Here is a 15,673-nt window from a genome sequence, read left to right on the forward strand (position 1 = left end):
ATTTTCTCACTGTAAGTCTTAAGAATACTGGTTCAATTTCTAATATCCGGGTGGTCTGAATGTAAATATAAGGAGAATTATTTCTGAAACTTCACTGGATAAAATTAAAAAAAAAATACATACACACACACACTATACATATATGTATATGATTTCTTTTTCATCTATAATAACATTCAAGGTGGGGATCCCTGGGTGGCGCAGCGGTTTAGCGCCTGCCTTTGGCCCAGGGCGCGATCCTGGAGACCCGGGATCGAATCCCACGTCGGGCTCCTGGTGCATGGAGCCTGCTTCTCCCTCTGCCTCTCTCTCTCTCTCTCTCTCTCTCTCTGTGACTACCATAAATAAATAAAAATTAAAAAAAAAAATAACATTCAAGGTGGAAGTAAAATGTTTAAATTATAAGAAAAAATCAGAAACTAGCTATAAAATATTTAGTTCTAAACTTTCCCCTTCATTTAAATTACTCCTGGCAAATGTCACATAGATACAACATATATTTTTAAGAGAAAGCTTGTGTGTAAATATATAAATAAAATTCAAAAGAGTAGAATAACCAAAGCTGAGAGAACCCATACTATATTGGCGAAAACGTTTCACTGTGCCATCTGCCAAATCACATCTGTCAATTCACATCTGTTCCCGCTATTTTAAATTAAAGATAATTGAAGTTCCATTCCTCAGCATCGTTATTTCCCCAACTATTTTGGAGGCTTGACCCCATCATCAAAAGATGCAGTGCTACGTTCTGTCTGTAGGGGGCTCACATTATCATTTTCTACCTTCTAATGACTAACAAATGAGAAAGAATACTTTTCTAGAAAGGGTGTTGAATGCGGTGCCTGGGAAGTTCAGCTGGGTAAGCCTCTGCCTTTGGCTCAGGTCGTGGTCCTAAGATCAAGCCCCACGTTAGGCTCCCTGCTAACTGGGGAGTCTCCCTATGCCTCTTCCCCAGCTCATGGTCTCTCTTTCAAATAAATAAAGAAAAAAATTTTTTAAAAAGAGAGAGGTGGGGATCCCTGGGTGGCGCAGCAGTTTGGCGCCTGCCTTTGGCCCAGGGCGCGATCCTGGAGACCCGGGATCGAATCCCACATCAGGCTCCCGGTGCATGGAGCCTGCTTCTCCCTCTGCCTGTGTCTCTGCCTCTCTCTCTCTCTCTCTCTCTCTCTCTCTCTCTCTGTGTGACTATCATAAATAATTAAAAAAAAAAATCAGTCAAAAAAAAAAAAAAAAGAGAGAGGTGTTGAATAGACCTGAATAGTAATTTTGAAATATAAATCATAGTAGTGTGAGTTAGAAAGTTATTATAGGGGGCAACACTCTTTCCACGATTATTCTTGGGTTACAAGTCATTCCACACAGCTGCCAACATGAAGAGAATGTTGGCTCCCTGCCCTATGTCCATCTGAGTGGGCCCATCTTTTTGGGCCCAAAAAGCCCTATGTGACAGCACTGTCCACTTCCCTCCTTTGTCTCTGACATGCTTCCCTTACTCACTCCCTTCCTGCTGCTCCCCCCACTGCCAGCATCTGCCCCAAGTGTACCCTCTGCTTAGAACCTCCTCCTTGGATCTTCCTAAAGCTTATAAACCTCACTTAAGGTCTGCCTCCTACAAATGCTATCTCTTCAGAGATTGAATTAAATTTTCTTCATGGCAGCTTAAGTATTTTTTGTATCTTTCCCACCAGAATGTTAGAAAACTCCACAAAGGAATCTTCTTTGTCACGTTCACAACTCTATCCTCACTGCCTATGATACTCTAGGCATACAGCAGGTACTCAATAAAGTATCTGCTCAATGAATATCTGAAAATTATTGGAATTTAAATGGGAATTTTTTAAACTGTCATGGGTAATGAAAGAAAAAAATAAACTAAGAACATTCCATTCTCATCTTTAACCACAAATATGATTAAAATAACAGCCTATGTATACATCTCAACTAGCCAGGCACAAACTCCACCCTTGTGTGATGATCCCACGGCTCTCTTCACTGCTCCTAAAACAGTAGATAGGCAGGAGGGCAGAGTGGTCAGAAGCAAGGATTCTGGGGCCAGTTGCTTGGATGTGAACCTTGGCTCGGCCATCTCCCAGCCAGTTAAACTCTCTGTTCCTCATCCACAAAGTAGGGATACTGACAGCATCTACACAGACGAGCTCATTTAGTAAAATTATTATCATCTCTTGTTCTGTATTCCAATCCCAGAAAACAAAAGCAGAAACCAAGCAATCGTAGAAGCCACGTTACCATGTGGAACCTTCTCCATACTGAGTGGTTTGACATTTCTTCGTGGTTACCTTTCACTTTGGATGGATTAAACCCAAGCGTGAAGTTCATCATGATGAGTCAGCAAGGCTAAGAAAACAATTTTCTCTTTTCTTTTGTTGCTTTCTTTTTAAAATAAAGACAAGCCTGTAAGCTTTTTTTTTTGCATAATATAAAATCAGTTTTTAATATACATGGAGAACAGTAAGAAGTTTCAGTTCACTTGATTATATTTTATAATGTAATAGTTCCATATTTAGAAGTACCTTTTTTTTCTTGACTGAAAATATTTTCCTATTTCTGCTCATGAACTGGAGGAGAAAAAGAGTAGTACAAAACCCAAAGTTTGGAAATAAGAGGACTAACATCATTAACACATCTGAATCCAAACATGGGGAGGATTTTCTCAAAAATAACTGCTAAATTTAGGTATAAAATTAAATCCCAGACTTGGTATGATTTTGGCTGCCACACAACATCTGCTGCCCTGCCCTACACGCCTGACTTTGGTTTGACCAAGAAGCAGCAGTCAAGTCGGATGAAGGTAAAATAGCTCAACCACAGGCAGAAGATGGTGGCGCTGGACTAAGCAAACGGATGTGGAAACAGAGGCTCAGTCGGCCAAGGCTGGTCTAGGACTAGACTCAGGTCTCCAACTCAGAGAGTGTGTGGCAGTTGCGCTAACCACTGCTGGGGGCCCCAGCGCCTCCTCATCTAGGCAGGAGAACAAATGCTAAGCTGAAGGTACATCTGAGCCCCTTCGTCTGACTCTCATCTCTCTCTTCACTCTATCCAGTAGGTCTATTCACAGGTGCCTTCCCAAGGTCCCCCTTCCCTGTCCTCCCCCAAATAAGCCTTTAGTTTCCTAGACTTCTCATACTTTGAGTCCCTCTTCAACTAGCCGTGTCTTATCCGCCCTTGGAAGTTCTGTTGTATCACCTTTTCCAGAACGCCTTCCCTGACCATCAGAACCACATCGAGCTGCCAGCTTCTTCTCTCCTGGCTCTGGACTCCTAAATAAATGTGTCGAGGTGGGGTCTGATACCTTACGTGTCACAATCCACTCCTCATGTGGCCCCAAGCAGCTCTTCCTACCAACTTCAAGCTTTCTCTTAATGCTATCACCACCTATCCTAGTGCAAAATTCCAAGTCCATTGATTCTCTCAGCCCCCAGAACAACTCATTCATCTGTACCTGTATTTATTTTTTTTAAAGATCCTATAGAAACTACCAGATGCCAGGTACTGTTCTCGACAGCAGGGATATAGCAGTGAGCACAGACAATGCCCTACATCACGGAGGATTCTAGAGAGGGAGACAGATGTGGACAAAAGCCAGGCCTTGTGGGTTCTATCTCCTTGATAGCTCCATGTTCCAAACCTCTGTTCCATTTCAAGTAGCAGATCAGCATTGCTGCTCTAGATATTTCAACAGACGTGCCTACCCCAGTCAACCACCGCAAGCAAGGCTGCATCCAGGTCCCTGTTCTACACTCTACAAAGAGTGACCAGAGGAGAAAAATCAGGCTGGAAGGGATCCAGGTGTCACGTCTTATGGAGAAGCAGGGAACTGTTTAACCAGATGAGAGCTGAGGGGTATACCTTGGTTCTCCAACTATTAATGGGCTAACACATGGAGGAAGAAAGGCAGATTCCTTCTACCACAGATTTTTTTTTGTAAGATTTAATTTATTTGTTGATGAGAGACAGAGAGAGAGAGAGGCAGAGACACAGACAGATGGAGAAGCAGGTTCCCTGCGGGGAGCCTGACAGGACTTCATCCCAGAACCCCAGGATCACACCCTGAGCTAAAGGCAGATGCTCAACCACTGAGCCACGCAGGTGCCCCTCTACCACAGAGCTGAGACAGATCTGAGGAAGGGCTTTCCAGCTAGTAGCCTTGTTGAGTGGTAGAACTGGCTCTCTCAATTCTCTGGGCTACTGGCCACTGGAATTCTCAAGCAGTTGTTGAAGGTGAAATGCTATTAGACATGTCCAGAGCTTGGCACAGGAGAAAAGGCATCCCTGGAATCGGAGAAGACTGGAGTTCAAATCCCAGGTCAGTTATTCTCTAACTAGAACATCTTGGGCTAGACTCTTACCCTTCCTTGATAGTTTATTCATCTGAAAAAAAGAGACAGCTTATAAAAGTCACGTTGTTAGGCTGTTATATTTTATTTTTTAAAGATTGTATTTATTTATTCATGAGAGAGGCAGGGATATGGGCAGGGGGAGAAGGCGGCTCCTTGGAAGGAGCCCAATGTGGGACTTGATCCCAGGACCCCGGGATCACACCCTGAGCCGAAGGCAGACGCTCAACTGCTGAGCCACCCAGGCGTCCCTGTTATGAAGATTTAAAAGCATGTTTATAAAGAACCTGGCCCGGAGAGGGAGTCAACAGAATGAGTTCCTGATAGAGTTGCATGTTTTAGGAGGCAGAGATGTCAGTGAAAGCTTGCATATCACTTACGGTGTGGGAAGCACTGCTCTAAGCTCTCTATCATTTCATCTTCATGACAACCCAACCATCTCCATTTTACAGATGAGGAAACTGAAGCACAGAGAAGCAACCTTCCCAAGATCTGGCTCGAGTCTGTTCTCATAGCCGTCCTCACAGTGCAGCAGAGAGAAGAAAACCAAGGGTTGAGGTCAGGAGACCTAAAATTTTCAGCTCTTTCATCTACTGGCCATGGGACTTGGGCAAGTTATCTCATTTCTCTGGGCCTATTTTCCCAGTTATCAAATGGAATTACCAGCCCTCCTCCTTCAGGTAGCATGGAGGAAGACCTGATGATACAGCCTATTTAGCTGTCCTGAACATAGTTTCCCTTGCCAAATTGGGAAAAAGACTGAATTGGACATATTCTATGGTTCTTTTCAATGTATATGGGTGGAGTTAGTGTCCTGGGAATTCACAACACACCAAGCAAAGCTGTAAGTTCAGATTTTAAAGGCCAGTTTCAGAAAGATCTGGAAAGCTGCCCCTAGTAGCCCCACCCCTCCCCCTCTCCCCCTCCCCACACTACTGTATTTTTTTTTTTTCTCTATCCAAGCTGCGGGTGGAAAGACTTGCAAAATAAAGGCTTGAGAATCTGTTTCAGAGTTTGTGGTTGTCCATCTAGGTCCCTGAAACGAATAATTATATGTGGGTTAAAAATAAAAAAACAACACCAAACCCCTTTCCTAGCAGCTGGGGAAGGGGGTGGGGTGTAAAACAGCAAGGAGGATGTGAAAGACAAATGCTGATTTGTAAGTTGAAGATGTCCCTGGAAGCCAACCTCAAACCTCCCTTCCTTCCAGCTCCCCGCTGGCCTGCAGCTTGCCTGTGGAATAAATCAACAGAGGAGGTGAGAAAGCAAACAGCAGTTGAAAGCGTCCTGTCCTGTAGCCCGGTCTGTCCTTGGCCAAGGGATGCAGCCAGCCAGCTCCTGCCCTCCCTGGAATGGGCTTCAAAGAGAAGTGAAATGACAATAACCCTCCTGAGGGGGCTCTGCTTGACTTAAGCGTGTGTGGCCAGGGGTTCAACAAAACTGGAAGATTGGATTGTTTTAATTATAAAGGGTGGGGTGAGTACAGACAAATGAAAAAAAAAATAAAGACAATATTTTGAAATCCTAACATTAAAATAGTTATTCTGGTGCAGAAAAGTCGCTGCCTCTGCCAAAACCCTCAGGGACTGCAGAGGCAGAAGGCTGAATTATTTACCTTCTTTACAGAAAAAAAAAATTCCCAATGTAAATTTCTTTTTAACTCTGTGCCAAGAGATTCTAGAAATTCATTGTCACATTTCCTGGAGCCTCCCTTTTTCAAATACCTCATCATACATGCTCAGCTGCCAGACTGTTGGTATGAAAGAAGCGTCAAACCTCTAACGCTTTTTGGGGAAGACATTCGTTGAGTCCATGATGATTACCCATGGTGTGTCTGCTGCTCTCGCAATCCGGGATGTAGATCACAATCTGGTGTTAGGCTATAATCTCTGTTGTCCCTTAGGATCACGTTCAGGAGAACTTTGCAATTTAGATATTCTCTCTCTCTCTCTCTCTACACACACACACACACACACACACACATACACACACTAGCTGAATGGGTTCTGGAACGGTCTGTTTCTTTGTGCCTTGGTGATCTTCTGAAGATCACAAATATGAAGTTGCTTTTCCTTGTGCAAACTTGGTGACCCTCTATTTTAAAAACATGTTCAGTTTATAGGATTTTTAAAAGGGGTCCTTGTAGGGACGCCTGGGTGGCTTAGTGGTTTAGCGTCTGCCTTTGGCTCAGGGCATGATCCCAGAGACCCGGGATCGAGTCCCACGTCGGGCTCTCTGCGTGGAGCCTGCTTCTCCCTCTGCCTGTGTTTCTGCCTCTCTATGTCTCTCATGAATAAATAAAAATTTAAAAAAGGGGGGGGGGGGTCCTTGAAAAAAGACTTCTATTGATATTATTCCTCAGCAGCATGAGAACCCCAGGTCCTTTCAGAAAATGGATTATTTCTGGGACTCGTAGACAAATAAAACACTGACGGAAACTAGCACTGAAGCTCTCTGGAGAGCAGGGACCAAGTCCGTCTGTCCGCTGTGCATTTAGTACCCAGAGCATTTCTTGGACCAATCAATGACTGAACTTAAGTAGCCAGGCCACCAGAGATGGAGTCACATGCTGGTTGGACGACATGACCTCTGACGTCCCAGTCAACCCGGAAACCCAGTTCCATGAGATGCTTTTCTGGAAGTTAAATTATAGCTTCTGAAGCAAAGACAGAGAAATAGCCACCATTTATGCCTCATGAGCTGCTATAATACGGCACTTTTAACCTCTCTAAATAGCTATTCTTCACATGACAAATACCAGACTCCAGATTCTTCTCCCAGAGCAGGGCTGCTCCCAGCCGGGCGTGTCCCTCCCCGGCCCACGGCCCACGGCCCACGGTCAGGAATGGCTGCTCGGGGCGGCCAGCTGGCCAGACCCCGGCGTGGCTGTCAGGCCTAACAGAAATCTGTGAGGCCTGCCAGAAGAATTCCGAGGCCTCCCGCCCAAACCCTTGTCCCCGTCCCCGTTGCCCCGGCAACTAGAGGCCAGGCTTAGTCAGCAGTTTTGTTTGACAAGCTGCATTCTCCTGTCCAAGGAGCCCAATTAAGAGAAAGCCCAGGGTAAAAGCAGCGCTGGATTTGTCTAGGAATAATAACGGTTTCTCAACAAGACAGGGCCTGAGAAGGGGCAAGGGGGAGCTAAAGCTTCTCCACTTCAGAATCTTCCAGGCCCTGGGGGCTGACAGGAAGTCCTTGAGGTTAACATCTTCAAGGCAGAAGGCCCCCCAGCTTCCTAATTAAATGAATAACACACATGAAAAGAAATACTCTGCTCAGATAAAGCCATGACTCTGTTTTCATGTCAAGGAATTGTTCTTTTAGATGAGTAAATAGTGACTGAGAAGCCTGTTTCTCAATTTCTTAGCAGTTACCAGAATTTTCCATTTCTCTGGGTAAAGTTGCAAACATGCCCTTTATGATACTGAGCAAATACTGTGTTGATTTTTAAGCTGTAACAGCAGAATCGTCTACAGTCATTGTAGGCATGCGTGGCTCACGGTATTTTAAAAATTACGTCCAAAAAAATAAAATAAAATAAAATTACGTCCAGCCCTGTTGTAGAAAGGATCCGAGGCAGCTTACAATAGATATATCCAAAGTCACAGCACAACTACCATGGCTGATACAGAATAATCAAATGATGTCCCCATATATTAAGATGAAGAGATAATAAAACAGGAGTATATGCTACCTGTTTTGTTTTAAAAACAGAGCATACACACAGATACATACAAAGACCGGAGAGAAAGCTCCAGCATCCATCATAGCCATTCTCTGAAGACTATGAGTGATTATTATGTTCTTATTTTTTAGTATCTCAAAATTGTTTTGTAATAAATCTTTTGTCTTGTGTGATAATTTTGCTTTCTTATTATTTTAATTGATACACAGTAAAATCCACTCTATGGTATACATTTCTGAATTTTGACAAATCGAGATACAGAACAGTGCCACTACCCCCAAAATTCCCTAGCGCTGCCCCTTTGTAGGCAGCCCCCACCCCCCGACCTCCAACCCTGGCACCCAGTTACCTGTTCTCCGTTCCTATAGTTTTGTCTTTTACAGAATATCATGCAAATGGAATCATAAAGATCTGGCTTATTTCACTATGTAAATGCTTCTTTTGTCTCAATCAGGAAAAAACAAACAAACAAGCAAAAAAACCCTACTCAGTTATATTTGTAGAAATTAAAGACTTTATTTTTCTAATTAAAAAGAAAAAAATGTTGGGACGCCTGGGTGGCTCAGCAGTTGGGCACCTGCCTTCGGCCCAGGGCATGACCCTGGAGTCCTGGGATCAAGTCGCACATCGGGCTCCCTGCATGGAGCCTGCTACTCCCTCTGCCTGTGTCTCTGCCTCTTTGTGTGTCTCTGTGTGTCTCATGAATAAATAAATCTTAAAAAAAAAAAAGAAAGAAAGAAAGAAAAAATGTCAAACTGAATTCAAAATTCTTTTTAAAGAACATGAAGATACCAGGAGACACACCTTCAACACACCTTTCTTTTCTCCAGTTGCCATTTCTCTAACGAACATGAAGCTGCCTCTCCAGGTTTGGGAAATTTCACAAAAATAAAACTCTCATTATACAACAAACAAACAAAAAACAAAACAAACCATTTTTCTCATTATCATGGACAACTGAAAAGGTCTTTCCCAAAAACTCACTCTCCACAATGTCTGCGATAGATGCCTGTAGAAGCAGGGAAACATCCATGCTCCTAAGAAGACTGCATATTGCAGACCTGGCTAGGATTCCCCTGAGCTTGTTCGGGGCACCCCTTAGCTTGGTGCACCTGCCACATCCTGAGATACAAGAAGTTCAACTGTGGCTACTGCAGCCAATGCTAAATTGTAGGGACCATTTTTAATGAAATGCTCCTACTTCAGAAGATTCCTAATCGAGGGAGATACTAAATACCTGACTGGCCCTTTGATCCTAAAGGCTGTGGCTGCTGTTGGCCTGAGGGGCCACTGAACACAATAAAGAAGTACCCTCTGTTCACTTCACAGACTCTGTGCTGTGGTGTGTCTGCCCTCGGCTCCAGAAAATGAAAGTAGAAAAGAGTTTGAATTTACCCATCTGGCCACAAATCTGGATTAGTTGTAATCATTTTGATCTCATCATTTTGCTTGTCTGTTAAGGTATAAGTTATCCAGGGCACCTGGGTGGCTCAGTGGTTGAGCGTCTGCCTTTGGCTCAGGTCGTGATCCTGGGGTCCTAGGATCGAGTCCCATATCCGGCTCCCCACAGGGAGCCTGCTTCTCCCTCTGCCTATGTCTCTGCCTCTCTCTCTGTTTCTTATGAAAAAATAAATAAAAATCTTAAAAAAATAAAAAAAGATACAAGTTATCCAAGGGTGGTCAAGTCTCATTTATCTTTTTGTTATTTTTCAACACGTAAACACTGGTTGGATAAATAATGAGATAAAGAAAAGAATGAAAAACACAGGGCAGCCCCAGTGGCCCAGTGGTTTAGCACCACCTTCAGCCCGGGGTGTGATCCTGGAGACCCGGGATCGAGTCCCACGTCAGCTCCCTGCGTGGAGCCTGCTTCTCCCTCTGTCTCTCTCTCTCTCTCTGTGTGTGTCTGTCATGAATAAATAAATAAAATCTTAAAAATAAATGAAAAACACAATTTTCCATCCTGAAATAATGAATGTTCACCTCAGATCTATAATCAAGCTTTCCTTACACCCATTTGTTGATACTCTACATGATTTCAGTGACCACGAGTTAACATGTGAGCCCCTGGCAACATGCGATGTATGTCAGTTTATGTGATACCAACTGAGGAGCTTCTTTCTCCATAGGGCAACTTTGTCAGACGACACACCTGGAGGATGATGGCATGAGGAAGGAAGAGGTAGACGGAGGGACAAAACCAAATATTTACATAGTATTTAATTGATAAGGAGCTTTCATATTTATTATATGTTTAAGGATGATCACAATTTTCGGAATGGTGATTATTTTCCCAAGAACTAGGGAATAAATTCATCTACTCATTAAATTTACCAACCTCCCTTCTCACTGTGAAGATAGAAATAGGATGGGGCCTCTCTCTTGGAAATTCTCTCTTGGTAGAACTGCAGGTAGGTCAAGGCTGCCTGCAAGGCAGGGGCCCCGAGAAGGCAGCCTGCACAGCTAGGCCCGCGTGTGAGCAACAGGAAAGCCATGCTCCTTACAGACTGCCCAGTGAGCAAAGGAGATTCAGGTGCTTGTTGACCATCGTGGGCATGGGAGTGGGACAGGATGAAGAAATGGAAGTCTACAGATAATCTTCAGACCTTCGTAATCATGGGGCACCAGGGTGGCTCAGCTGATTAAGCATCCAACTCTTAATTTCAGCTCAGGTCATGATCTCAGGGTCGTGGGATCCAGCCCTGCATTGGGCTCTGCTTCTCTCCCTCTCCCCCTCCCTCTACTCATGCTCTAGCTCTATAAATATGCAAGTAAATACATAAATAAATAAGTCTTTTAAAAACAAATCTTCAGACCTCATCAGGACCACCATTTCCTCTACCCTTATTCCAGTTTTCTACCAGATTCTAAATAAGGCAGCTAAACAGGTTGGACAAATATCACCTTTACTAATAGTCCATTTCCCTGTCCCTGGCTTAAGTGTAAATACTGAGGCAGAAAATCAACATCATCAGAAGAAGAAAGAAAGGAAGTAAAGGAAGTAAAGGAAGAAGAAAGAAAGAAAGAAAGAAAGAAAGAAAGAAAGAAAGAAAGAAAGAAAGAAAGAAAGAAAGAAAGAAAGAAAGAAAGAAAGAAAGAAAGAAAGAGAAAAAGAGAGAGAGAGAGAAAGAAAGAAAGAAAGAAAGAAAGAAAGAAAGAAAGAAAGAAAGAAAGAAAGAAAAGGAAGAAGTAAAAAAATCCCACTAAGATGATAGATATAATCCATACCTGAACAATCAGGCATCTTGGCAAAAACCCCAGAAAACTATCAGCGAACACTCCAACACTATTTACCGTAGAGCCTTAAATAGTATCTTTGACACTGAGGAGCAGGCTGCTTCTGGATGGGGGGTAAAAACCTGCCATGATTAAGAAATCCCTTTAGATCTCTTTTCCTGTATTCTATAACTAAAATAAAAGGACATGAGAACCATCCATTCCACCTCCCTCTCCTCCTCTTAACTACACACACACACACACACACACAAGCTGAACTATGGGAGCCTCTGCGAGCAAATCTGGACATTCCTCCCCACTGTCCTATACAGTAGGATTGCACAATATGATGCAGCAAAATGCTCCAAGTTCCACAGCCTCTAGGGATCAGCATTTAATGAACTCGGTTGGCATTTCTGTAATATGAACCATCAATACTACATTCTGGTTCAAAGGCACCTATGGTTGGAATAAAGGAAACAATTTGGGGCACTTTTCCCCACCCCTCTGCAGAAATACTTTCCGTGGGAAAGGAGGAGGTGGGGCAAGAGAAAGAAACACAGAAAGTGGCACAAACTGAGAAATAAATCATTCTTTGCAGAAACCTCCACAGCCTTGTGTAAAGGGGGAAAAAAATGCATGAAAGGCTCTTTTACATATAAAACTAAAAGAAAAGTTATAAATGCTACCATTAATACTGTTTAATTTATTCTATATTATGAAACAGAAAAAATATTCCAAGTGGAATTATTATCCTAAGACAAAAAAAATAATAATACAATTGTTTCCTATTAGGAAACATGATACTGTATATCTAAAAACAGCATAAACAACTGTTACCCTGAAATAACCATAAACATTCAGACACAAATCCTCAGGGAAAAAGGCACAACTGTAGTTAATGTTATAAAGCTGTATTCCTCAAATTCAGAAGATAGTTCCACTGAACAACAAAGCACAATTTATATTCATTTCTCTCGTCAAAGGCTATGTCTAAGGACTTCTTTTAAATCGCCACGTCTTTAAGACCTCACATTATATAGATACTTTACATCCTAGAACTTGATGAGAAATACAATATTCATTTATAGAAGTCAATGTATATTTTTGAAAGGATCAGATGTAACTAAAAGGAAAGAAGCAAAGTTTACTGTGACACTCCCAGGCTCTTACAAGAAAGCTCTCTGGAATGGTTAAAACTACTTATTTCCCTTAAACTAGTGAAAGGAGGCCACTCATGTATCTTGCTTCATGTGAGTGATAAAGCAAAGTCTCAAGAATTAGAACAATAAACTGAAGCTTTCCTCCCTAAAATGTAGTCAGCAAAATTTATGAGATCTAAAAACACAGGCTCCATTAGTTTAGCAACACAGAATAAATATCCTGTTCTTGCACAGATGGAGCCACTGAGGGAGGCAGAAAACTGTGGGTTCCTTCAGGGATTCTGTTGTATTCATTTTTTGAAGTGCTGCATCCACCCTGACCCACAGAGGATACCCACCAACATTCGGTCCACTAAGTGATGAATGAATGAATGAATGAATGAATGAATGGAGTATGGCAAAAGATGCCTGATCAATACCCACTTTATCAGAGCCTGTATGCAAACATTTTTCCTTTCTCATTCTCCCTCAATCTTTTTCATGTTCTGTGGCGAACGAAAGATGGTTGCAAACCCTTTGTCATTGTGTCCATGGGACGGACATCTCTTCTGCTATCTGCTTTAATCTAGGGCAAATCTGTGATTTCTTTAAGAGCATATGGAAGAAGTGATTCTGTGACCCTTTCCAGAACCAGATCCTAAGACACTGGCAGATTCTACGTCTTGTTTCTTGGAACATTCTCTCTGGGAAAACCAAGCTACTATACATCATGTCCCACTAGTGAGACTGCGTGCTAGCTAGAGGTGCCATATATAGATACTCTAGGTTTTAGTTCCAACCGGGTCCAGTCTTCCAGCAATCCTTAATCATGATGCCACACACTTGAATAAAGCCATCTTGGACCCTCCAGACCAACCCAACCACCAGCTGAATGCTACTAAATTGGCCTTCATCAACACCACATAGAGCAGAAGAACAGGCCAGCTGAGCCCTGCCCAAATTCCTGACCCACAAAACTGTTTTAAGCCACTGTGTCTTGGGATAATATATTACACAGCAATAGTTAATTGGAACACAGTATTCCTCTCCTTATAGAGATCAACAGTAGAACCCAAAGGCAGCATGCTAACATAGCTAGTCCTCATACACATATGTTTGGCTCTGAAGACAAATGCAGGTAGATGTTGGGAGAAGAAACCGGATTCTTAACTCATATGGTCTGGAGTAGGCTTTGGGCCTTGAATGCTTCTAGACCAAGATTTGCCCCAATGGCCAGCAGCTACCTACCCTCTAGCCTTGGCACCCAAGATCATGGAGCCTCCAGCAGGTACCACAGAAGGCCATACCTGCCTCATGAGCTCCTCTTGACGCATTCTGATCCGCTCTCTCTCCATCTGGATCCTCTGAAGCCGGAGCTTCTGCTGCTGCTGCTGTTGAGTGGTCAGAGCATTGGGCATGCTCATGAGCCCTGCTGGTGGGTTCTGGGTAGGGTGGTTCTGCTGGCTCAGGTTAGTGGGTGCCATTTGCTGCTGGTGCTGGTGATTCATCACTATAGGAGGGAAGAACATAAGGGGATTAATGAACAGGTCCTACAATACCTTATCAAAAAGAGACCATCGGAATGCTCTGTGCTTTGGCATATAGATTCCTGAGATTCCTTCCAAAGTACTTTCCTGTTAATCATTATTGTTTAAGTCATTATTACCTTAATTAAATTCGTGGAGACTCACGTACTGGCCCCATTCCTGACTCATCTAGTCTTGGCATTTTGTGCCCTGTTAAAAATTACTTCACACCTTGCCTGTGTCTAGAGCACATTTTAAGCCTTTAAGAACATAGTGGTCAAAAATAAATTTCACAAAAGGTTACCACAACATAGGATGTAATTTCAGCAGGACATGTGGGTGTGTGTGCACCTTCTAGACAACCTGCATGTTTACAGCAGAGCTAAGGAGGGCATGACCTTACAGATATACGGCAGTGGACAATAATATCTACGGTGATGAGTGAGACAAGCAAGATATAAAATACAGCACCTAGACCAGGCCCCTACACAGGAGGACCCACTGATGCTTTCTTACAAAAGGGGACCCCAAAAAAGCATGAGCTAAGATCAGAAACAAATATCTTATTGAGAAAAAGAAATGTTTTAGTTTTTGCAAAGGGAAAAATTAGTGCGAAAGAAATTACATGAAAATGATAATCATAGAGGCACCTGTGTGGCTCAGTCAGTTAAGCGTCGTCCTTTGGTTCAGATCCCGATCTCAGGGTGCTAGGATCGAGTCCTCCGTGGAGCTCTCTGCTTAGCGGGAGTCTGTTTCTCCCTTTCTCTTCTGCCCCTCCCCCTGCTCTTGCACACATGCTCCCTCTCTCAAATAAATAAAATCTTTAAAAAATGATAATCACAGTGGAGTCCGTTACGCACTGGACTCTTGGTTTCAGCTGAGGTTGTGATCTCAGGGTCTTGGGATCAAGCTCTGCATGGGGCTCCACGCTCAGCATGGAATCCGCTTAACACTCTCCCTCTCAAATAAATAAATGGATCTTTAAAAAAATGATAATCACATTTGTGATTGGATAAAGGCATTCTAGAAGTGTTTTAAATGTCTTAAGGATTTTCTAGTTATCTGCATTTCTAACATCTTAAATTTTAGCATGCAGTACTGCTTCACTTGAGGAAAGCATTTTAAAATCCTTTAATAAATTCTATAATTGGTATCCCCAGGCACAAAAAACCCCCCACATCTTTAAAAAAAAAAAAAAGTGCTAGTTTTTCTTAAAACCGTTTACCAGTCAAATTTGCTTAACTTCTGCCTTGGCAATATCCTATAATTAGGAAAACCATGCCTTTCTGTCTATTTGCTCTTATGCCAGGGCCCAAAACAATATATAGTCTTGTATACTCCATTTCTAAGGAAAAACTCAATTTTTGCTATATTAGGTAACACTGTCTTTAAAAAGAAAACTATTAGCATCATTTATTTAAAGTCTAAAAGTTAAATATTTTAGACCTTTCATTGGGAAGACATGGACATCATGTGGAAACAGGTTTTTGCGTTTCTTTTTTAAATTTAAATTCAATTTGCCAACATATAGTAGAACACCTAGTGCTCACACATCAAATGCCCTCCTCAGTGCCCATCACCCAGTCACCCCATCCCCTCATCCTCCTCCCCCCTTCTGCAACCCTTTGTTTCCCAGAGTCAGAAGTCTCTCATGGTTTGTCTTCCTCTCTAATTTGTCCCCACTCAGTTTCCCTCCTTTCCCTTAGAGTCCCTTTCACTATTTCTTATATTGTAGAAACATGTTTAATAACT

At 42.6% G+C, this 15,673-nt stretch overlaps 1 protein-coding gene across 2 annotated transcripts in view; it reads right to left on the reverse strand.

The window, feature by feature from the left end:
• The window catches only part of WWTR1 (WW domain containing transcription regulator 1), a 133,706-nt gene that overhangs the window by 12,035 nt on the left and 105,998 nt on the right, over positions 1 to 15,673 (reverse strand). For both annotated transcript variants that reach the window (XM_038571189.1, XM_038571190.1), the window contains one exon: positions 13,703 to 13,905. In XM_038571189.1, the coding sequence (XP_038427117.1) occupies positions 13,703 to 13,905 (203 nt within the window). The remainder of the gene's footprint in view (positions 1 to 13,702; positions 13,906 to 15,673) is intronic.

This window comes from Canis lupus, chromosome 23 (assembly GCF_011100685.1).
Source record: "Canis lupus familiaris isolate Mischka breed German Shepherd chromosome 23, alternate assembly UU_Cfam_GSD_1.0, whole genome shotgun sequence".
Taxonomy (NCBI): Eukaryota; Metazoa; Chordata; class Mammalia; order Carnivora; family Canidae; genus Canis; species Canis lupus.